This window comes from Lipotes vexillifer, unplaced genomic scaffold, assembly GCF_000442215.2.
Source record: "Lipotes vexillifer unplaced genomic scaffold, Lipotes_vexillifer_v1.1 scaffold1639, whole genome shotgun sequence".
Taxonomy (NCBI): Eukaryota; Metazoa; Chordata; class Mammalia; order Artiodactyla; family Lipotidae; genus Lipotes; species Lipotes vexillifer.
The window spans coordinates 1,620,683-1,645,633 of record NW_006782296.1 but is presented as its reverse complement, the minus strand read 5'-3'; the positions used below and the strand labels follow the sequence as shown (position 1 = coordinate 1,645,633).

The 24,951-nt window shown below is 45.9% G+C and overlaps 1 protein-coding gene and 1 non-coding gene across 2 annotated transcripts in view; both read left to right on the top strand.

Moving 5' to 3' along the window:
- PLEKHM1 (pleckstrin homology and RUN domain containing M1) overlaps positions 1–24,951 on the top strand; it is a 42,391-nt gene that overhangs the window by 6,804 nt on the left and 10,636 nt on the right. The window contains exons 4-6 of the mRNA XM_007455145.1: positions 7,458–7,863; positions 18,883–19,144; positions 22,551–23,474. Of these exons, the coding sequence (XP_007455207.1) occupies positions 7,458–7,863; positions 18,883–19,144; positions 22,551–23,474 (1,592 nt within the window). The remainder of the gene's footprint in view (positions 1–7,457; positions 7,864–18,882; positions 19,145–22,550; positions 23,475–24,951) is intronic.
- On the top strand, positions 1,976–2,047 carry TRNAE-UUC (transfer RNA glutamic acid (anticodon UUC)). Its single transcript has one exon. It is a non-coding gene; the product is annotated as a tRNA-Glu (tRNA).

The following is a 24,951-nucleotide window of genomic DNA, read 5'->3' as shown; positions in this document are numbered from 1 at the left end:
ATGTGGGATCTTCCCGGACCGGGGCACGAACCCGTGTCCCCTGCATCGGCAGGCGGACTCTCAACCACTGCGCCACCAGGGAAGCCCTTTCTTTTTTTTTTAAATTGAAGTATAGTTGATTTACAATGTTGTGTTAGTTTCAGGCATACAGCACAGTAATTCAGTTTATACACATATATAAATATGTTATATATATATAAATATATATTATATATATAATATATATATAAATATATATATATAACATATTGTTTTATATATATATAATATATTGTTTTTCAGATTCTTTTCCCTTATAGGTTATTATCTTATTCCCTTCTTTCCACAAAAGCTAGTATAAATTATAAATACATTATTCTATACCTTGTTTGGGAGATCTTTTCATATCAGGGCTTCTTTTTTTTTTTTTTCTATTACAGATTTTTCCATTGTATGAATGTACCTTAGTTTATTGAATCAGCCCTGAGTTTAATGGACATTGGAGTTCAGTGTTTCTATAAATAACCTGTGTATGTGGTCCTTTAGGCCTACGCAAGCTATCTCTGTTCAGTAAATTCCCAGAAGCAAAATTGCTGAGCCAAGGAATAAATTAATTTGTAATTTTCACAGATACTGCCTATTTGCACTCCATCAAGGTTGTGCTTGTGTCCTCTCAGCCTTGTCAACAGAAGGTATCATCAAACTTTTGGAAATTTGCTCGTCTCATAGGTAAAAAATGGTAGCCGTCTCTGAAGCATTTCCTCTAGTAGGACCTGTGTTACATCAGATGTGTTTAGGACCTTTCCACTCCTGCTGTTCCCCACCCTTCCCCCCACCTTGGTTCAGGTCTTTACAAGGCTCTCACCCGGTGTGGGAATCACACCAGGATTTGGGTGTCATGGACTGGCCCTGGAGCAGATCTAGTTTCAAGCCCCGTTCCACCACCTACAAGCCCAGTAATGTCTCGTACATGGCTAACTCTTTTTGAGGTTCTGTTTCTTCATCTTTTTCTTTTTCTTTTTTTTTTTTTAATTTTTTTTGGAGTAGTGTTGATTTACAATGTTGTTTCAGTTTCTGCTGTACAGCAAAGTGATTCAGTTATACATATACTTATATCCACTCATTTTTAGATTCTTTTCCCATATAGGTCATTTTAGAATATTGAGTAGAGTTCCCTGTGCTATACAGTAGGTCCTTATTAGTTACCTATTTTATTGTTTCTTCATCTTTAAAATGGAAATTCCCTCATAGGGCTGTTTGAGAATCAAGTGCGATACCCATGAGTGAGATGCACACATAAGAATGTCTGGTAGGTCCCAGAAATGGCCTCCAAACATTGAGCACATCAGATAGAATTTTCACATGTCAAACGGAAGGATTAGATATAACGTGCTGGGAAGGAGCAGCCCCCACCCCAGAGATGGCTGGGCCCGTGGCGTGACTGAGGCTCATTCACCTGTCTTAGCCCTTGGTTGTCTCTCCCTCCTCCCGCAGACCAGCCAGCCTTCTCTTTGTCATGTGCCTCGCCTTTATCTTTCATGAGTCTTGTGATTGGAAAATTCCAGCTTAAGGTCCCTGAATCAGTGATCATCCACCCTGCATGGGAAGTGTTGTCCTGGGTATTCCAGGGGGACTCAAGGGAAGAGGGTCAGGATGTACAGACCAACACTGGACAGTGATGTGAGGAAGAGGCAGACACCACCACACACACACACACATACACACACATGCACGCACACACACACACACACACACACACACAAGCAGGCAGCCAGCGCCATCATTCTTAGAGCTGGGCTGGAAGTTTGTCTTGGAGCATTCACAGAGACCAGCATTTCTTAGAGTATATGTTTTAAGGGTAAAGATTCTCACCAACACGTAAGGGTTTGCTTAAGTTGTTGTGTTACTTAAATGTATATAACTTAAAATTAGGCATAAACACGTTGTGCTTAAAACTCTTACAACTATAAAGTCAAAACATCTACAAACTGGGAATTCCCTGGTGGTCCAGTGGTTAGGACTCTGCACTTTCACTGCCAGGGCCCAGGTTCAATCCCTGGTCGGGGAACTAAGATCCCACAAGCCTCTCTGTGTGGCCAAAAAAAAAAAAAAAAAAGAAAAAATCTACAAATTAAACATGAAACGCAAAACCCATAACATTCCAAATGAAACTTATTAATGTTTTGCAGAAGCCAAATTACAGTTTGCCTTGTGAAGAGAGGATTGACTGTCCCACAGCTTCTTTTGTGTTCATTGGGTCTAAATTATAATTATATCCTGAATTATAATTATAATTATATCACGCATAGGTACAGTCTAGTGGTAAAAAGTGTGGACTCAGGAGCCGGACTGTCTGAGCCCTCCATCAACCAGCTTTGCCATCTCGGGCAAGTTACTCAACCTTTCTGACCTTGATGTCCTCATCTGTAAAATGAGGATAAGAATGCTTCAAAGGAATGCTGGGGAGATGAAATGAATTTAGATCTGTCAAATGCTTAGAGCAGTGTCTGACACAGCATGCATGCTCACTGGGTGGTGGTGTCATTTTACTACTGTGTACCTGTGACATCCGTTCTCCTACTGCTTTCCCTCACATACACTGCTGCAAAACCTTGGTTAGTAATATTTGTCAGAGGTCATTGTCATGAGGCCTTCCCTTGGCGGAAATGATTCTTAGCATGTGCAGCCTACCTCTTTGCTTTTTTTTTTTTTTTTTAGCGGTACGCGGGCCTCTCACTGTTTTGGCCTCTCCCGTTGCGGAGCATAGGCTCCGGATGTGCAGGCTCAGCAGCCATGGCTCACGGGCCCAGCCGCTCCACGGCATGTGGGATCTTCCCGGACCGGGTCATGAACCCGCGTCCCCTGCATCAGCAGGCGGACTCTCAACCACTGCGCCACCAGGGAAGCCCTCTTTGCTTTTATTAGTGGCTCTTGACTGCCAAATAATACTGTGTATCACCAACACAATGGTCCGCATGGTCAGGAAGACCGCAGGCTCAGGATCACTTGTCAGGGGTACTTTATAAGGTGGCCATTCAGATTCTCCAGGCCATGCTTTTAATTTACTTCATACATAAGTATTTATAATACATATACTTTTTATCCAGATTGTTCTCTAAATGAAAGCACAAAGTTTAAAAATTTTCGAATAGAGGACTTCCCTGGCAGTCCAGTGGTTAAGACTCTGCGCTTCCAATGCAGGGGGGTTCTGGGTTCAGTCCCTGGTTGGGGAACTAAGATCCCACATGCCGGGCGGTGCAGCCAAAAAAAACAATTTTCGAATAGAAAGGTTTTGGGAAACACGGCCCTGAACCAGACCAAAGTGGAAGGACTGTAGTGGTTTCAGTTTCATTTCTTTTCCTTCCCCCTCCCCGTTTCATTTCTATGTTTCATTTTCCTCAAAATTTTTTAAATTGTTCTTTCTTTTGCCTTTCCTTCAAAATCTCATCTCTAGCCCTTTTTTCCACTTGATGTACGTGTCTCTTATTCTCACTGGGTCCTTCACCAATTCTGGTGAAGCTCTGTGAGCTTCATTTCACCTTGACCTGGGTTTTTTGTTTTTTGGGGGTTTTTTGGCCGTGCCCTGCAGCTTGAAGGATCTTAGTTCCCTGACCAGGGATTGAACCCCTGCCCCCTTCAGTGGAAGTGCAGAGTCCTAACCACTGGACTGCCAAGGAATTCCCCTCGATCTTGGTTTTGATTTGACAGAAGCTCTAATTGATCACACAAGCTTCTTGCTGTTTGGTGACATTTCTCTAAGCATTAAGTCACTCACTTATCTAACACCCAGTCTACGCTTGTCATTAAAATCTTTCTTATAGGTTAGGATTTACTTCTAATTGGTAACCGTTTTGGTGACGCTAGTGAGTATTTCAATAAATCTGTTCCTTTCCTTACATGTTTATGTTTGTGTACACGGAGGCTAAGCAGTCTTATCAGTGATAATGAGGTTAACATTTATTGATCACTTTGTGCCAGACACTGTGCTAAGCACTTTACTTGCATTATGTCATTTAATCTTTGTCACAGTCATAAAAGATGGGTGCTGATACCACATCCATTTTCCAGTTAAGGGAATTAAGTCCATGAACATAATGTTCACATTGTGGGGCCCACAGCCGTGTGTTAAGCAAGGCCAGGTGGACTCGGGAGCCCCTGCTTTTAATCACTCACCACACCACCTCCCGGGAGCCCATGAGGAGCCGGGACCTCACAGAGGACCTTGTAAAAAGTCTGACACCCTAGTTCATATCAGAAGGGGGCCCTGTGGTTTGGGCACATATAAGTGGTTAGCAAATGCCCCTCCTCCTCTGCCTTTGGAAACTGCCCCTTTCTTTCCAGAACTCATCATTGCCTACTCGCTGCAAATTGCACTCTTGGATTTTTTGTGGATCTGTTTTTAGAGTGTGGCTTTTAGAGCAAGAGCGAGTCCCCACCTGCGTCCCCCCTGTAACTATTCCACAAACACATTTACAGCTTTCTCTGAGAGGTCATCTGTTTGTTTATCAAGATATGATTCACATACCACATTCACCATTGTAAAGTGTACTGTTCAGTGGTTTTCAGTATATTCACAAAGTCGTGAATTCAACATCTACTGCTGTCTACTTCAAGAGCATTTTCATTATCCTGTAAGGAAGTCCCTTACCCATTAGCTATGAATTTACCTTTTCTGGACATTTAATATCAATCGAGTCATACAATATGTGGCCTTTTGTGACTGCCTTCTTTCACTTAGTACAATGTTTTCAAGGTTCAACCACGTTATATAGCACATATCATGGGCAAATAATATTCCATTGTATGGATATATTACAATTTGTTTATTTATTCATCAATTAATAGACTTTTTTCCCACTTTTTGGCTATTATGATTAATGTTGCTGTGAGCATTCATTTACAAGTATTTTGTGTGGACATATGTTTTGAATTCTTTTGGGTAAATACCTAAGAGCAGAATTACTGAGTCCCGTGATAACTCTATATTTAACTTTCTGAGCAACTACCAAATGTTTTCCACAGGGGCTGCACCATTTCACATTTCCACTGATAATATATATGTGTTCCAATTTCTCCACATCTTTGCCAGTACTTATTATTCTCTCTCTTTTTTTTTTTTTTTTTGCGGTACACGGGCCTCTCATTGTTGTGGCCTCTCCCGTTGCGGAGCACAAGCTCCGGACGTGTAGGCTCAGCGGCCATGGCTCACGGGCCCAGCCGCTCCGCGGCATGTGGGATCTTCCTGGACCAGGGCACAAACCCGTGTCCCTTGCATCGGCAGGCGGACTCTCAACCACTGCGCCACCAGGGAAGCCCTCTCTGTCTCTTTTATTATAGCTATCCTGTTGGGTGTACAGTAGTATCTCATTGTGGTTTTGATTTGTATTTCACTATTGTCTAATGATTTTGAGCACTTTTTCAAGTCTTCATTGGCCGTTTATATATCTTCTTTGGAGTAATGTCTATTCAAATCCTTTGCCTATTTTTATTTTTTATTCATTTATTTTTTGAAAGCATTGTGCTTTTTTTCTTTTTAAAAATTTTTTTTTGAATTTTATTTTTTTATACAGCAGGTTCTTATTAGTTATCCATTTTATACATATCAGTGTATACATGTCAATCCCAATCTCCCAAATCATCCCACCACCACCCTACCACCACCACCACCACTTTCCCCCCTACGTTTGTTCTCTACATCTGTGTCTCTATTTCTGCCCTGCAAACCAGTTCATCTGTACTATTTATTTATTTTTGGCTGCGTCGGGTCTTAGTTGTGGCACATGGGCTCTTTGTTGCGGCCCACGGGTTTCTCTCTACTTGCAGCACGTGGGCTTAGTTGCCCTGTGCCATGTGGGATCTTAGTTCCCTGACCAGGGATCAAACCTGCGTCCCCTGCATTTTAAGGCGGATTCTTAACCACTGGACCAGCAGGGAAGTCCCGTCCTTTGCCTGTTTTTAAATTGAGTTATTTATCGTTGAGTTGTAAGAGCTCTGTATATTCTGGGTACTAGACTCTTATCAGATATATGATAATATTTGCACATTTTATATGCAAATATTTTTATTATATTTTTTATTAGTCACTTATGCATTAGATGTCATATCTAAGAAACCATTGCCTGATCCAAAGATATGAAGCTTTACACCTCTTTCCTTCTAAGAGTTTTATAGTTTTAGCTCTTACCTTTAGGTCTTTGATCCATTTGGGGTTAATTTTTTTATATGGTGTGAGATGAGTCCAACTTTATTCTTTTGCATCGAACTATTCACTTATCCCAGCACCATTTGTTGAAAGGCTATTCTTTCCCCACTGAAATATCTCAGTACCTCTGTTGAAAATCAGTTGCCCAGAAATGCATGAGTTGGTCACCTCTTCTTGTCTAAAATGTCTTAAAATGTTGTTTGGGGTTATGATGGTGTAAATAAGAGCAGAGATCACCTAGAAGACAATCAGATGAAAACTTGAGTTCTAAAATCCTCTTTTCCATAACCGCATTAAGGGGAGTTTGATGTGTCTTCTGCACCCAGTCTAAGCCATTAGGGCAGATATGTGCGATGGTGAGATCTCTTGGGCTCCAGACAGCTTTCTTGCCACCAGAACCTGCATTTGCCCATGATGTCCTCACTGGATTCATAAGCAGAGGTGGAGACAGCAAATAGGTTTACTTCAGAAACAGAACTTGGATTCTCGGAAGCCTCAGGAGAGGGAGGGAGGAGCAGCTACTAGCCAGTGCACATTTCAGAAGTCCCAGAACACTGTGTGTGTGTGTGTGTGTGTGTGTGTGTGTGTGTACACAAAGGCAGTGGCATTGGCTCCCCTGGCCCCAGACACACCACTGAGGGACAGAAAGTGCCAGTCCCACCAGGAACACATCCCCGTGTACACGGGCACACATACTGCACAGCTTGTATGCACTGTGCTCCAGCAGCAGCTTCTGGGGATTTGAGGCTTCTCTGGATCCACACCCAGCCCCTCACCCCGACCCTGCTGCCCAGTTACTGTTCCAGGAACAATGCGGGTCCTCACTTCACCCAAGCCTGTGTCCCAGGGAGCGGAGTCTTGGAGCCCAGCTCTGAGACATGCTGTTCACTGAGGCACTGCTGAGGTTGCCTTGGGGCAGGGACTGGCCACACAGCTGTTTGGCTGAGCCAACTCTTCAGGCCCACAGTTAGCCTGTTCAGAGGGTGAAAGGCAGTCAGTTCCCATTTGCCTCTAGTCCTTTGCTTTGTGAACTTTGTCAGCTGAGATCCTGGGCCGCACAACTCACCTGCCTACCCAACCTGCCCGAGTCCCAACTGGGGAGTAACTTTGGTGGGAGTGTCTGTGCGTGTGAGCTGGGAGCACAGCGATGATTAAGGGGGTGGGGATTGTTATGTTTTGTTTTTTGTTCAATCACAAAACAGCAGTTTTCCACTTAGCCTTGGGCATTCTAGCTGACAAGCCCGTCATACAGGTTTCTTTGTTTAAAAACTTCCAGGGTGTTGTCCGAATTCAGCAAAGCCCAGGTAAACTCTGTGCCAACCAACAGACTGAGCCAAGAAGCGGAGGTTCCCACGCTGCAGGCCTTGCTCGCCCTCCGCGGCCTGGACACCAGCACACCCCTGCACTTTGAGGTACCTCCAGAGCCCCGCCCCGCCCAAGCATCCCCTGGGACTCGAGATGGGGACCACAAGCGGGAGCCGCTTTCCCAGGCACCTGGCGCCCTGGGCTGGCCACAGCCGGGCAGTGCCCAGGCTGTCCCTTTGGGGAGCGCTTCAGGCCAGCAGCCTCCTAGTCCTGTGAGGGAGGCGACAAGAGCAGTCAGCCAAGGAAGTGGCCAGTGGAAGCCTCCGGAGGAGGATGGACCTCGGCTGAGCCTTGTGGTTCCCTCACCCACCAGTCCGGTGAGTGGTACAAGCTGGGTTTTTTTGGGGGGGTGTTGGTGAATGTTTAAGAGGCGGTGCGGGGTTTCTCCAGCTAGTGACCCCGAGTGGTCTCTGCCTTTTCCCCCTGAGCCTCTCGCCCTGCGTGGTTTGGTATTAATAGCATTGTGGTGATGGAGCTCATGTTCCTTGGGGTGTGAGTGGTGGATGTGAGCCAGGCTGTGCGCCCATCTCTTCCTATGGGTGTCTCCTGTCATCTGCACATGGACCCTGTGGAGAAGCTAATTCTCACCCAACTGCAGACTCTCTTCTCTTAACCCCTGCCACTCAGGGGTTATGCCTTTATGCCTTAGCCGAGGCACTTCACCTCACTGAGCTTTGGTTTCCTCCTCAGTACTTGTTATTATTAAATTAACATTTTCATAAAGGACCAGGCTTTGAAAATACTCATTTTGCAACACGAAGCAGATTTCGAGCTGCACTGTCCACTTGGGCAGCCACTAGCCACATGTGGCTCTGGAGCACTTAAAACATGGCTCGTCCAAATTGAGATAAGCTGAGTAAAATAAACACTGGATTTTGAAGACTTAGTAGGAAAAAAAGAATGTAAAATGTGTCATTCATAATTCGGTTATTGATCATGTTAAAATGAAAACATTTAAAATATGTATTTTAAATAAAATATATTATTAAAATTAATTTCACCTGTTTTTTTAAACTTTTTAAAATGTGGCCACTAGAACGTTTAAGGTGACCTATGTGGCTTGCATTGTATTTCTGTGGGACAGCACTGTTCTAGAATAAGCCAATCCAGTGTGTTGATGACCCGAGGAGGCCAGCCCTGGGACTGTCCTGGAGAGAGCCCCGAGGGTAGAGGCTGGAACTGTGGGCCCCGGGAAGCAGTAGTCAAGCTGTGAACCCAAGCTCTTGTGCCATTTCACATTTGTTCTTGGGTCATGAAAAGCAGAAGTAGGAATCGGAGTGCACGTGGACACAGACACATAAAACCCAGAGCTCATCCTAGCTGCTGTCTGGGGCTTATGTTGGGGGTATAGCCTTGCTCTTTCAGTTCCATCCACACACATCTCTCCTTTGGCCTGTAGCTTTCAGATCCTGTAACTCAGGATGGGCCAGCACCATGAAATAGACTATAGAAGAGGCATCTCCACTCTCTGTTTGTAACAGCTTTATTGTGATATAGTTCACATACCATACAATTTACCTAATTAAAGTGTGTAATTCAATTTGTTTTAGTATATTCACAGATTTGTACAACCATCACCACAGTCTAATTTGAAAACATTTTCACCTCCCATAAAAGAAACCCCCTACCCATTAGCAATCACTCCTGTCCCTTTCCCCTCCTACCTCACCCCGCTCAACCCCTGGTAACCACTAATCTCCTTTGTCTATAGATTTGCCTGTTCTGGACATTTTACATAAATGGAATCATGTAATATGTGACATTTGTGATTGGCTTCTTTCAGTTAGCAAAATGTGTCATCCTTCATCCATGTTGTGGCCTGTATCAGTATTTCTTTCCTTCTCATTGCTGAGCAGTATCCCATTGTAGATTTCATTAGATGGATGTATCACATTTTATTTATCCATTAATAAGTTAATGAACATTGGCGTTTTTCCTACTTTTTGGCTATTATGAGTAATGCTACTGTGAACATTCATGTATAATTTTTTGCTTGGACATATGTTTTTAACTTTTTTGGATGCATACCTTGAAGTAGAATTTTGGGCTCATATGGTAGCTATATATAACCTTTTGAGGAACTGCCAAGAGCAGCTGCCTTGTTTTATATTTCAGCCAGCAGTGCATTCCTCTGCATCCTCACCAACAGTTCTTACTGTCTGTTTTTCTTGTTTTTGCTTTTATTATAGCCATCCTAGTGGGTGACAAGTGGTATCTCATTATGGTTTTGATTTGCATTTCCCTGATGACTAATGATACTGAGAATCTTTTCATCTAAATGCTTGTTGCCATTTGGGTGTTTTCTTTGGAGAAATGTCCATTCAAAACATTTGCCCATTCTTTTTTTTTTTTAACAGATTACAGTTGTCACAGACTTTTTTTTTTTTTAACATTTCTATTGGGGTATAATTGCTTTACAATGGTGTGTTAGTTTCTGTTTTATAACGAAGTGAATCAGTCATACATATACATACGTTCCCATATCTCTTCCCTCTTGCGTCTCCCTCCCTCCCACCCTCCCTATCTCACCCCTCCAGGCGGTCACAAAGCACCGAGCAGATATCCCTGTGCCATGCGGCTGCTTCCCACTAGCTATCTACCTTACTTTGTTAGTGTATATATGTCCATGCCTCTCTCTCGCCCTGTCACAGCTCACCCTTCCCCCTCCCCATATCCTCAAGTCCGTTCTCCAGTAGGTCTGTGTCTTTATTCCTGTCTTACCCCTAGGTTCTTCATGACATTTTTTTTTCCTTAAATTCCATATATATGTGTTAGCATACGGTATTTGTCTTTCTCTTTCTGACTTACTTCACTCTGTATGACAGACTCTAGGTCTATCCACCTCATTACAAATAGCTCAATTTCGTTTCTTTTTATGGCTGAGTAATATTCCATTGTATATATGTGCCACATCTTCTTTATCCATTCATTCGATGATGGGCACTTAGGTTGTTTCCATCTCCGGGCTATTGTAAATAGAGCTGCAATGAACATTTTGGTACATGACTCTTTTTGAATTTTGGTTTTCTCAGGGTATATGCCCAGTAGTGGGATTGCTGGGTCATATGGTAGTTCTATTTGTAGTTTTTTAAGGAACCTCCACACTGTTCTCCATAGTGGCTGAACCAATTCACATTCCCACCAGCAGTGCAAGAGTTTTGTTTTTTTTTTAATATTTATTTAGTTATTTATTTGGTTGCACTGGGTCTTAGTTGCAGCATGCGAACTCTTAGTTGCGGCGTGGGATCTAGTTCCCCCACCAGGGATCAAACCCGGGCCCCCTGCACTGGGAGCGTGGAGTCTTATCCACTGTGCCACCAGGGAAGTCCCTGCCCATTCTTAAATTGGGTTATTTAATAAATTGAGTTATAGTTCTTTATATATTCTGGACACTAGACCCTTATTAGATAAATGATTTGCAGATTTTTCTCCCATTCTGTGGGTTGTCTTTTCACTTTCTTGATTATATCATTTGAAGCAAAAAGTTTTAAATTTTGCTATTGTCTGTCTTTTCTTTCATCACTTGTGCTTTTGGTGTCATATCTAAGTACTCATTTCCTAATCCAAGGTCGTGAAGGTTTACTCCCATGTGTTCTAAAAATTTTACATTTTCATCTCTTACATTTAAATCTATGATCTAACTTCATTTTTTTGCATGTGGTTATACAGCTGTATGAGCACCATTTGTTGAAAGACTATTATTTCCCCATTGAATTGTCCCACTTTTCCCCTTTAAAAATTTTTTGAGGAATGGTGTATTTTAAAGTACCCAGAGCCTCAGTGTACACCTCAGTGAATAATTACATATCATATACACTCTGTAACCACCATCCAGATCAAGAGACAGAACATTTCCAGCCACCAGAAGTTTCCCTCATGCCTTCTGCCACTCACTGCCCTGCTCCAGAGGAAACCACCATTCTCACTTCTAGTCCATAAAGTTTGTCCTGTTATTGAACTTCGTATAGATGGAATCATACAGTATGTACTCTTTTACTTTTTTCACTGAACACTATGTCTGTGAGATTCATCTGTACCTGTAGCCTGAAGCTCTAGTTTGCTTTTTTCCATTGTTCTGTAGTATTCCACTGTAAGAATATATCACAACATAGTTATCCATTCTCCCATTAACAGACGTTTGGGTTGTTTTCAGGTTTGGGCTATTATGAAGAAAGCAGCTGTGAGCATTCTTGTACTTGCCTTTCAGTGAACCTGTGTACTCATTTCTGGGTGTACATCTAAGAACGGAATTGCTAGGTCACTGGGTAGGCATATGTTTAGCTCTAATAGATACTGCCAAACGGTTTTCTAAAGTGCTTGTGCTAACATATACTCAGCAGTAGCAATATATGAGCATTTTCATTGCTATTTATCATAGTCAATGGTATTATCCATCTTTTACATTTTGGCCACTCTAGTAGGTGTGTAGTGGTATCTCACCATGGTTTTAATTTGCATTTCGCTGATGACTAATGATATTGATACCTTTTCATTTGCTTTGTGGAAGCATCCTTTAAAGTCATTGTCTCATTCTTTTTTTTTAAACATCTTTATTGGAGTATAATTGCTTTACAGTGGTGTGTTAGTTTCTGCTTTATAACAAAGTGAATCAGCTATACATATACATTTATCCCCATATCTCCTCCCTCTTGCATCTCCCTCCCACCCTCCCTATCCCACCCCTCTAGGTGGTCACAAAGCACCGAGCTGATCTCCCTGTGCTATGTGGCTGCTTCCCACTAGCTATCTATTTTACATTTGGTAGTATTTATAAGTCCATGCCACTCTCTCACTTTGTCCCAGCTTACCCTTCCCCCTCCCCATGTCCTCAAGTCCATTCTCTACGTCTGCATCTTTATTCCTGTCCTGCCCCTAGATTCTTCAGAACCACTTTTTTTTTTAAGATTCCATATATCCGTGTTAGCATATGGTATTTGTTTTTCTCTTTCTGACTTACTTCACTCTGTATGACAGACTGTAGGTCCATCCACCTCACTACAATTGTCTCATTCTTAAATTGAGTTGTATGTGTTTTCCTTATTGATTTGTAGGGGCTCTTTATGTACTGTGGATGTGTCTTTTACTGGAGAAAAATATATGTTTATAGCAAATATCTTCTTACAGTCTATGGCTGGCCTTTTAAATCTCTTAATGGTATCTTTTGTTGAAGAGAAGTTCTTAATTTTTAAAATTTATTTATTTATTTATTTACTTTGGTTGTTCCGGGTCTTAATTGCGGCACATGGGGTCTTCACTGTGGCATGTGGGGTTTTTAGTTGCAGCATGTGGACTTTTTAGTTGTGGCATGCATGCAGGATCTAGTTCCCCAACCAGGGATCAAACCCAGGCCCCCTGCATTGGGAGCTCGAAGTCTTACCCGCTGGGCCACCAGGGAAGTCCCAGAAGTTCTTAATTTTAATGAACTTCAATTTATCAGTCTTTCTGTTTTGGATCAAGGTGTTTTGTGTCTATTTTTAAAATCTTTGTCTACCCCAAGGCTACGAAGGCTGTGGAAATCCCTGTATTTTCTTCTAGAAGCTTTCATATTTTACCTTTTACAATTAGGTTTATGGTTCATCTGGGATTAGTTTTTGTATATGGTGTGAGGTAGGTGTTTTCCAAATGGATATCTGATTGACTTAGTACCATTTATCGAGTATGGCTGTGTAAATCATGGAACTGTGTAAGTGTGGGTCAGACTCCCAGTTTTTGCTCTCTTTTTTGAGTGGGAGCCGGGCCTTGCAGCTTGGGGAATCTTAGTTCCCGGACCAGGGAATTGAACCCGGGCCACCGTAGTGAAAGCGCCGAGTCCTAACCACTGGACCGCCAGGGAGTTCCCCAGTTTTTGCTATCTTGAAGGTGACTTTAGGCCCAGAATGTCACAAGACCCTGAAGATTGTGACTGTAAAACCAGCAGCACACACTGAAGGTTGAAGAGAAAGGCTCTGAAGCCCCCACTCGAGCTAGAGGAAAAGAACGTCCCTTGTGGACAGTGGCTCTGGGCCACAACAGGGCTCCCCAGCGTGGCCTTGACTGTGGTGAGTTCACTCCTGTCGAGGGTCTGGCTTCTGCTTTGCTGGCTCCGACGTCCTATCTTGCCAGGGTCCTAGAGCTGATGGACAGAACAGCTTACCTTGTCAACAAAGCTCCTCCTCTGCTCACCAAGCTTTGACGGTCCCCACCACCTCCACCCCCGCACTGCCTCCGTGCACCTGCTCCCAGAGCCCGCTCCTTCCAGCCCCAGCTTTTACATTTGCTGTTCCCTCTGCCTGGACCCTTTCCCAACTCACTGCTTTTCCTCACTGTCGTTTCAGCCTTCCCTGACCACCCTGTTTCAAAAGTACCATCCCCAATGACTGTCTTTCCCATTTACCTGCTTCATTTTATGACACTCATCACTAGGTTAGATTCTGTTATCGCTTTCATTGTCTACGTGTTTATTTCCTGTATTTCTGTCCAGGATATTAGCTCCATGATACAAAAGACCACGTCTGTTCACTTGTTTTTTTTAATATTTATTTTATTTACTTATTTGGTTGCACCGGGTCTTAGTTGTGGCAGGCGGGCTCCTTAGTTGTGGCTTGCCAGATCCTTAGTTGTGGCATGCAAACTCTTAGTTGCGGCATGCATGTGGGATCTAGTTCCCCAACCAGGGATCGAACCCGGGGCCCCTGCATTGGGAGCGTGGAGTCTTAACCACTGCGCCACCAGGGAAGTCCCACGTTCACTTCTATATTGTCAGTTCTGAGCACTGTACCTGGGAAAGCATAGGTATCAGTGAATAGTTCTCAAATTGTTCAGAGACTCCCGAGATGCCAGCTTGTAAGTTTACACTGAGAAGTGCTCCACCAGGTGCCTGGGGCAGGCAGGTTGGTCTGACCAGGTCACCCTCCGCCTCCTGGCCGGCATCAGGGGAGTCTGGTTGCTGCAGGGTTGCTTGGGGACCGTGGAATCGAAGCACCGGGTGCCAAGTTCAGCGTGAGAACCTCAGATGCTCGCCCCTCCCAGAGTTTGTCTCTAGAGGGGAGCTGTGGGTCCGTCGATTCCCTTCTCAGGAGATAGTCACTGTGCTGCCCCTGCGATTCTCATCTTTCTATGCTTCTGTCATTTAGTCACTGCTATTTATCTGACACTTTATGGGGGGGAGGGAGTCACTATCAAGTTTTATAATCCCGAGAGCCATTCAGTCTTTCTTTAAAAATTTGTTTTTAATTAATTTAATTAAAAGCCCCAGCTATGGGCCAAGCACTACACTTGGTACAGCGATGGAAGAGGACAAAGGCTCTGCTCCTTGGGGACAGACACTATGTTAGACAAATAACTATCTGCATCATAATTACACTTGTGATAAGTGCTGGGAAGGACAGGAGTGGGGAAACTAGGGTGACTCTGTGGCATCCAGAAGGTCGTGAGTTGGTTTCTCAGTTTAACTCCCAGAGGACAGTCTGAATGGAAGAGTGGTCTCTCCCATTAGGGCCATTATCCAGGGCTGCAGCGTTGCAGGGTTTCCCAGGTGTGTGTGCCAGGCTCCAGGAGGCTGCCTGGACAGCCATGTGATTGCTCCTCCAGCCCATTTTCCCTGGGGAGTTCCCTTGGGTCATGATGGCTTAGACAGGCTTTGTTCAGAATCCTGAGCTGTAAATAGTCCCTAGCAGTCACCCTGATTGACACGTTGTCCTGTCACTGGCAGAAGGAAGCACCTGCCAATCTGAGGGTTTGGGGAGGAAGCTCTGGAGGCCCAGCTCTGTGAGCCCCCCCACCCCCAGCCCACCTCCAAGCTCCTGACTCAGAACTCGCCGCTCTCGGCTTAAGGAATTTGGCAGCATCTGAATGGATTAAACTGTCCAAACCAATCCTTCCGGGCATTCTGGGTAGCTCCAGCCCAGCTCCCCCATTCCCTGTCTGCAGGAGCAGAGAGGGCAGTCTTAATTTAGGGGGTGGAAATAGCAACATCAGGATGAGGTCGGTGGCACTTAACAAAACAGCTGGGCTGTCCCACCCCTCAGGTGACTCATTTCCTCTGTGTAGACAGCCACTTAGGCGCCCAGCCAGCGTCCTCACCTCTGCTCTTCCACACTTAGGCACGGAAAGGCAGGGAGCACTTGAAATAGTGAAGAAAAGGAGGCAGAGTCCATTTCTACAAGCCTCCTGACCCCAGACCCACCCACTTTCCTCATCCAGTGAGCAACTTCGGACTCAGAGAGACAGCAACAGAAGGGGAGGGCTAGGGCCTGGCTGCCTGGAGCCGCAGGGGCCTGTTCAGAAGTGGGGAGCAGAGGCCGAGGGAGCTAGTGAGGTCTCTGGGTCCTGCTCACCCACACCTCCCTCATCTCAAACCCTACAAGCAGTGCTGAAAAACCCTACATCCCTTCAACAAATGGTGCTGGGACAACTGGATATCCACATGCAAAAGAATAAAGGTGGATCCCTTCCTCACGCCCTACACAAAAATTAACTCAGGACTTCTCTGGTGGTGCAATGGTTAAGAATCCGCCTGCCAATGCAGGGGACATGGATTTGAGCCCTGGTCCAGGAAGATTCCACATGCCACGGAGCAACTAAGCCTGTGCGCCACAACTACTGAGCCTGTGCTCTAGAGCCCGCAAGCCACAAGTGCTGAGCCTGCGTGCCACAACTACTGAAGCCCACGTGCCTAGAGCCCGTGCTCTGCAGCGAGAAGCCCGCACACCACAACAAAGAGTAGCCACCGCTCGCCGCAACTAGAGAATGCCCGTGCACAGCAATGAAGACCCAACGCAGCCAAAAATTAATTAATTAATTATTTTTAAAAACCAATTAACTCAAAATTGAGTGTAGACCTAAATGTAAGAGCTAAAACTGTAAAACTCTTTGCAGAAAACATAGGAGTAAGTCTTTGTAACCTTGGCTTAGGCAATGGTTTCTTAAGTGCAATACCAAAAGCACAGAGACAAAAGGAAAAATAGATAAATTGGACTTCATCAAAATTTAAAAATTTTGTGCCTTAAAGGACAACATCAAGAAAGTAAAAAGACAGCTCACAGAATTGGAGAAATTATTTGCAAATCATGTATCTGACAAGGGCCTAGTATCCAGAATATTAAAAAAAAACATTGTAAATTGTATTTGTTTCCTAGGGCTTCTATAACAAAAGATCATAAAATGGATGGCTTGAAACTACAGAAATGTATTACAGTAGTTCCCCTTTATCTGAGTGGATACATTCCAAGACCCCCAGTGGATGCTGAAACCATGGATAGTACCTAGCCCTATATATAGTGTATTTTTTCCTATACATACATACCAATGATAAAGTTTAATTTATAAATTAGGCACAGTAAAAGATTAACAACAATAAATAATAAAATAGAACAAGTATAACAGTATACTGTAATAAAAGTTATGTGAATGTGGCCTGGCCCCCCCAAAAAAATATCTTATTGTACAAATTTAATGCCTTTAAGCACTTATCACATGCTGTGGCCATAACTTTTGCAGTTTGAGGTGCAACAGCAAAGCTGGCACAAATTTCCTTTTCCTTCTTCACAGCCTCACAGAAGATTCATTCTTACCGTAGATCTTAGCAACCTCAGAATATAATTTCTTTCTTTCCGTATTAAGTTGCGAACTTTCACCTTTTCACTTAAAGAAAGCACTTTAAAGAAATCCGAATTGCCAGCATCACTAGTCTTGTGCTTTGGGGTCATTATTAAGTAAAATAAGGGTCCCGTGAACACAAGCACTGTGATACCATGACAGGAGATCTGATAACCAAGAGGGCTACTAAGTAAGTGACAAATGGGTGAGATACGCTGGACAAAGGGATGATTCACGGCCCAGGCAGGATGGAGAAGGGTGGTGCAAGATTTCACCACACTGCTCAGAATGCACGCAGTGTGAAACTTGCGAATTGTTTATTTCTGGAATTTTCCACTTAATATTTTTGGACCACAATTGACTGTGGGTAACTGAAACCGCAGAAAGTGAAACCACAGATAAAGGGGAACTACTGTATCTGATATTCTGAAGGCTAGAAGTCCAAATCCAAATGCAGGCAGGATTGGTTCCTTCTGGAGATTCTGAAGAACAATCTGTTCCACGCCTTTCCCTTAACGTGTAGTGTCTCCAGCAATCTTGGGCATTCTCTGGCTTGTAGACGCATCACTCCAGGCCCTCCCTCCGTCATCACATGGTGGCCTCCCTCTGTGTCTCTGTCTTCGCGTGGTGTTCTCTCTCTGTGTGTCTTTTCTCCTCTTATAAGGACATCAGTCACGCTGGGGTAGCCCACCCTACCCCAGTATGACCTCATCTTAACTAACTGCATTTGCAGCAACGCTGTTTTCACATTCTGTCACCTAACGTCACATTCTGAGGTACTGAGGCTTAGGATTTCAACATATCTTTTTTGGGGGGTGGAGCACATTTCAACCCATAACACAAGAACAAAAGGACAAATAAACCAATTTAAAAATGGGTAAAGGATTTGAATAGACTTTTCTCCAAAGGAAATATACAAATGACCAATAAGCACATGGAAAGATGCTCAGTGTCATTAGATGTTAGAGAAATGCAAATCAAAACCATAAGATTGCATTTCTTATTACAGCCATATGGGATGGCTATAATCAAAAATACAGATAATAACAAATGATGGAGAGGTGGTGGAGAAATTGGAACTCTCATGTGTTGCTGGTGGGAATGTAAAAGTGTGCAGCCACTTAGGAAAACAGTTTGGAAATTCTTCAGAAGTTCAACATAGTCATCATATGACCCATCAGTTCCACTCCTAGGTATGTACCAAGGGAATAGAAGACGAGTGTCCACAGAAAAACTTGTATGTCAAGGTTCCCTGCAGCATTACTCATAATTGCCAAAAAGTGGAAACAACCCAAACGTCCATCAGCTGATGAGTGGATATGCAAAATGTGGTACATCCATACGTTGGAATACTATTTGGTAATAAAAAGGAATGAAGTGCTGATACATGCCACAACATAGATCAACCCTGAAAACATTATGCTAAGGAAAAGAAGCCAGTTTCAAAAGACTGCATGTTATAAAATTTCGTTTATGCATGTCCAAAATGGCCAAATCTCTGGAAACAGAAAGTAGTTTATTGGTTGCCTAGAACTGGAGGGGTTGAGAGGAAACAGGGAGTGACTGCTGACGAGTACAAGGTTTCCTTATGGAGCAGTGAAAATGTTCTAAACTTAGATTGTAGTGATGGTTGCACAACTCTGTGAATACACGAAAACTGTTGAATTACATGCTTTCAATGCATTGATTTTATGGTATGTGAATCATGTCTCAATAAAGATGTTTTTAAAAACAACCTGTCTTTACTTCTTTCCCAATAGAAAAGCACGAGCTGGATCTCAGAAGATGACTTCTACCGGCCTCCCCGGGAACAGCCCGCAGAGAGTCCTTCCCATGCTTCCGTGGCTTCTCCCAGAGGGACTCCAGAGCCAAGGCCTGGTCTCCTCACACAAGGACCAAGAAGAAGCTGTTCCATGGAGGCCTTAGACAAAGCTTGTGTGCCTTCCCTAGGAAGCAGGAGAAGCAAGGCTGCCCCGACACCAGAGCATAAGAACTTCAGGGTGGTGCATCGCAGGCAGATGGGTAGGCGACTCTGCAGGCTTGCGGGCGCTGCACTGTGCGCAGGCAGTGCCTTTCAGAAAGCAGTCCAAAAATCCCCTTTTCCATTACCAACTGGGCGGTGTCTTCTCCCAAGAAAAACCTCATCCCAAAACGTAATAAGGAGCACCCTTGCTGAGTAATTCAGGAAAGCATTTCAGGAGGAGTACTATCTTTTCTCATAAAATCTTTTATTTATTTATTCATTCATTCATTCATTCATTCATTTATGGCTGCATTGGTTCTTCGTTGCTGCTTGTGGGCTTCTCATTGCGGTGGCTTCTCTTGTTGTGGAGCATGGGCTCTAGGCGCGTGGGCTTCAGTAGTTGTGGCTGGCAGGCTCTAGAACGCAGGCTCAGTAGTTGTGGCACACAGGCTTAGTTGCTCCGCAGCATGTGAGATCTTCTTGGACCAGGGCTCGAACCCGTGTCCCCTGCATTAGCAGGCAGATTCTTAACCACTGCACCACCAGGGAAGCCCTATTTATTTATTTATTTATTTATTCATTCATTCATTCATGCATGCATGCATGCATGCATGGATGCTGGGCCAGGTCTTAGTTGCGGCACGTGGACTCTTAGTTGCAGCATGGGGACACTTAGTTGTGGCACGCAGACTATTAGTTGCGGCATGTGTGCAGGATCTAGTTCCCCGACCAGGGATCGAACCTGGGCCCCCTGTATTGGGAGTGCAGTCTTACCCACTGGACCACCAAGGAAGTCCCTCTCATAAAATGTTAATAAAGGAATGCTCAAAACTGCCTATAGAGTACACAAATACTGTTTCGTATATTGAAATGGAAAATATCTTCCCTGAAGCTCTCCTATAAATCTTATGATTATACATAAGATACATAAGATAATCTTATGAGTATATAGACATCGTGATTCTGTCTGTAGCCCAGAGCAAACCCCCACCTCTTAAAGGCCCAGGTGTTTCAACTGCTCCTTCCCAAGGCCTTTCTCTTAGTTTATTTAACAGCTCTGATGGGGTTTATTAGATCTGCTGTTTGTTCAGTGTCCTCTATGTGCAGTTTACAGTGAGGCCACCTTGATCTCCACACCCTGTGAAATTCCAGAAAGCATTAAATAACCATAACCTAATTTTTCTGTAACCCTCAGAAACAAACAAACACGTGTGCTCTAGAGTCAGTTTCTTTTTCTCCTCATTCTGTTTGCAATGACCCAGCAGAGAATTCTGGCCAGGTTCCTGGGGCCCTGGTTCAGGGAGTCTGGGCAGAGCCCTGGTCTCCATGCTGCCTCCTTTTAGGTTTTTCTTTCAGCCCATGTGATGGTTGCAACCGTACCAGAGAAGGTGTGTTTTATGCCTGCATCATCAGGTACCCTGAAGGGTGGGAAGACCCTACACAATGGTTTGAAATCTCTAAGGCTAGTCCAGTCCAGGCTGGGAGAGAGACGTGTGTGTCCTTTGGACCCCCTGGTTCAGGGGATGGTTGACCCCCAGGGAGCAGGGAGCATTGGGCTGTGTGTGGTACATAGACACGCAGTCACTCACTCACTCAGCAGATACTTACTGAGCATCTGTGATGTGCCAGGCACTGTTCTAGGTGCTGGGAACACAGCAGGAAACAAAGCAAAGTCCTTATCTTCATGAGACTTATATTCTAGTGTGAGAGGCAGGAAATAAGCAAATAAACAAGTAAACAAACTGTGGGTAGGTAATAATAATTTCTGTGGGGAATAGTAAATCGGGGAGGGAAGGAGGAAAGCACGAGACGATCTTTGTGTTTCGAGCGGGGAGAACATGTGCAAAGGCCCTGCGATGGGAACGTACTTGGCGTGTCCAGGAAAAGAGCGGAGACCAGAGTAGCTGGAACAGAGGAGATGGGGAGGGGGGTGGTTAGAGATGAGGTCAGAGTGACGGAGGGTCTCGTGGGCCACAGAAAGGACGTTGGCTTTTGCTCTGAGGGAGACAGCAGCTTTGCAGGGTTTGGGGCAGAGAGACGTGATCTGACTTGTCTCTTGAAAGGGGGAGTCGTACTGGCTCATTTGTTGAAGGGCTACAAGGGGACATAGACCAGTTAGGAGGCCACAGCCATAAGCCAGGCCAGGGATGACGGTGGACTGAACCCCTGAGATAGTGGTGCAGGCGGCATGAAGTGGAGGAGGATTCTGGATATGCCCAGAGGATTGGCTGGTGGATTAGGTGTGGGGTGTGAAAGAAAGAAAATCAAGGATAACACCAAGGTGTTTAGCCCAAGTAGCTGAAAGGATGAAGTTAGTCATTTTATGAGATGAGGAACTTCAGGAGAGAAGCGGGTTTGGAGTGGGAGAATCAGGAATTCATTCTGGGACATGTCAACTTTGATAAGCCTATTAGATGTACACAGAGCAGTTGAAGATCAGAATCTAAAGTTCAAGGGCAAGGTCTAGGCTGGAGATAAAAACTGGGGAGTTGTTGACATCAAACCCCGAGACCAGGGGAGATCAGCTAGGAAGCTGGTGTCAGTAGAGAAGAGAATCCAGGGCTGAGCCTGGGGCCTCCAGAATCGAGAGGCCAGCGAGAGGAGGGGGAGGCTGGGACACAAGAGCGGGGACAGTGACGGCTGAGAAGAGCCAAGGGAAGGGGGGCTCAGCTGTGTCCAGTGATGCTGATGGGCCAGGCCAGATGGGGACCAAGGATTGGCCTTTGGACTTGGCGACAAGGAGGGCCTGGTAGCCTTCCCAAGGGCAGGTTCTGTGGAATGAGGGGACAGAAGGCTGCCTGGAATAGATTCAAGCAGGAACGGGAGCAGGGGGACTAGAGACAGTTCAGGAATGGGAGCAGGGGGACTAGAGACAGTTCCCACACCTCCCCAGGGAGGTTTCTGTAAAGGGGACAGAGACACAGGGTGGTAATGAGAGATGCGAGTGGAGTCAAGAGGTTATTTTTAAAGCTGGGAGAAATAACAGCGTGTTTGTGGGCTGGTGGGAATGATCCAGTAGAGAAGGGAGGAAACAGCAGCGCAGGAGAGGGAGGGAGGATTGCTGGAGGGACGTCCTTGTCCTTGAGTATGTGGGGGGTGGGACCCCCTGCACAGATGCACAAATGGGAGGGTTGGCCTCAGACATAAGCATAGTCAGCTCATCCCTGGCGATGGGGGCAGTCAGAGTGTGGGTGCAGATGCCGAAAGGGAGAGGGGTAGTGAGGGGCATGTGGAGGTGATTGTTTGAGTGCTTTTATTCTCTTGGTGAAATTCAAGAACAAGGTCAACAGCTGGGGTGAGGATGGAACGGAGGCTCTCAAAAAATGTTCCCATCCGGCCCATGGCGGGCCTGTGTTCTCCTGGTGGTCACGTCGTCTGCACGCAGGACAGGACTCAGGCCCCGGACGTTCTCCTGGGTGGTGAAGGGTCAGGCCCGTCGTCTAAAGCACCTCTTTCTGCCTCCAGGGCTGTCTAACCCATTCCGGGGGCTCCTGAAGCTGGGCACGGTGGAGCGGCGGGGGGCCATGGGCATCTGGAAGGAACTCTTCTGCGAGCTCTCCCCGCTGGAGTTGCGCCTCTACCTGAGCGGCGAGGAGCGCACCTGCGTGGAGAACTGCTCTCTGCTGCGCTGTGAGTCCGTGGGCCCGGCCCACAGCGACGGCCGCTTCGAGCTGGTCTTCTCGGGCAAGAAGCTGACCCTGCGCTCCTCATGCCGCGATGAAGCCGAGGACTGGCTGGACCGTGTGCGCGAGGCGCTGCAGAAGTGCCGGCGGCCCCAGCAGGAGGAGGAGTGGGTGACCATCCAGTACCCAGACCAGCCCGAGGACCCTCCAGAGGCCCCCCAGGGTGGCCGCCCCTCCCACTCGGACCTGCTGTCGGAGCCTGAAACCCCCCAGGGCCCGCAGTTTGACTGGTCTTCTTCCCAGGTTCCCGAGCCTGACGCTATTAAAGAATCCCTTCTGTACCTGTACACGGAGCGGACCTGGATGCCCTGTATCTTCTCCCTGTCCTTGGAGTCTCTGAAGTGCTTCCGCGTGAGAAACAATGAGAAGATGTTAAGTGACAGCCATGGAGTCGAGACCATCCGAGACATCCTGCCGGACACGAGCCTTGGGGGCCCATCCTTCTTCAAGATCATCACCGCCAAGGCCGTCCTGAAGCTGCAGGCCGGGAACGCTGAGGAGGCCGCCCTGTGGAGGGACCTGGTGCGCAGGGTCCTGGCGTCCTACCTGGAGACAGCTGAGGAGGCAGTGACACTCGGTGGGAGTCTGGATGAAAACTGTCAGGAGGTGCTGAAGTTCGCCACACGGGAGAACGGCTTCCTGCTGCAGTACCTGGTGGCCATCCCCACGGAGAAAGGCCTCGACTCCCAGGGCTGCTTCTGTGCAGGTGCCGACTCACTGTCCTGCCGCCCCCAGCCTGCTAGCCTCACTCTGCCCGCGGTGGGGTTCCCACTCTAGGCTCTGCACCCCTTCCTGCTCCCCACGAGTGCCCCCATCCTACCTCAGGGAAGTTGCAGCAAATGAGGCCGTTCCATGATCACATTGTATTCTTTTGGAGCAGGGGCATGGTACCCTTCCAAAAAATTTTTGCATGCTTTTGCAAGTGGACACAGTTTTTTTTTAAATTACAAAAATGGGCTCGTATTACTCAGAGCTGTCCAACAGAACTTTCTGTGATGATGAAAATGTTCTAGATCTGTGCTGTCCAGTATGGTTGCTACAAGCCACATGTGCCTACTGAGTACTTAAAATGTGGCTTCCTAGTGTGGAAGGAACTGAATTTTCAATTTGCTTTAATGTAAATATATTAAATGTCAATGGGCACCTGTGGCTCGTGGCCACTGTTTTAGACGGAGCAGCTATAACTATTGTTCTGCAACTTGGCTTTTTTCTACTTAGGAATATATTATGCATATTCTTCTAGTCAGTACATCTGCTCTGTCACTAGCATCATCAAATCCTGTGCTGGGCACTGGGCCAGATGCTTTATTTGGATCATCTTGTTTAATCCTCACAACAACCCTGTAGGGATTCGTCTCTATTTATAACTGAGGAAACTGAGTCACAGGGCTGGTAAGTACCTGTCCCACGTTCACACAGCGAGTGATGGTGGAGCCCTCAGAGGACTTGATGGTCCCAGAACCTGTGCTGTTTTCCAGGCCCTCACAGGGCCTCCCCACTCCCTTGCTTTCAGGGCTTCGTGATCTGCTGCTCACGTTCCATTTCTAGCTCTTCTCCCCAACCCAGGACACCCACGTCCATCACCCTGGGCCCTCCAGGTGAAGTGTGAGGAGCCTGTGGGACGGGAGGGAAAAGCCTGCTTCAGGCATCTAGAAGGGAGTGCTCTGCAGCTGGTGCCCCTGGAGGGTGGAGTAGCTAAGCAGAGCAGAGCTTCCTGCAGAAAATATCTTCAAGCTGCTGTTCACCCCTCGCCCCCCACCAGCCAGACCCTAACACTCACACTTTGCCCTTCAGCACATGGGTGCCAGTCTCAGGGAGGAGGCCAGGCCTCCGGGGCTGGGAGGAGGGCTCCCTCGCTGGGGATGTGGATGCTGGTGGGTGGCTCTCCTCACGCCTGCCACCCGCCAGCCTGCCAGCCAAACTGAAACTGGGGAGCTCGGGCCTCCTTTCTGCCTGCGAGCGCAGCTCGGTGGCTGGGCAGACACCAGCCTCTGACATCTGGCTTGTATTTCATAGTTTACAGGGTACTTTCAAAACTCCATTTAAACTTTGCAATAACCCCACAGAATAGCAAGTAGTAGGGAATTGGAACCTTGCAAAACTTCGGTGAAGGTCAGGATGAGACAGCTAGCATGCAGAAAAACCAGTCCTTCTAGTCCCCGGGAGGTGGAAGGGACTCTTTC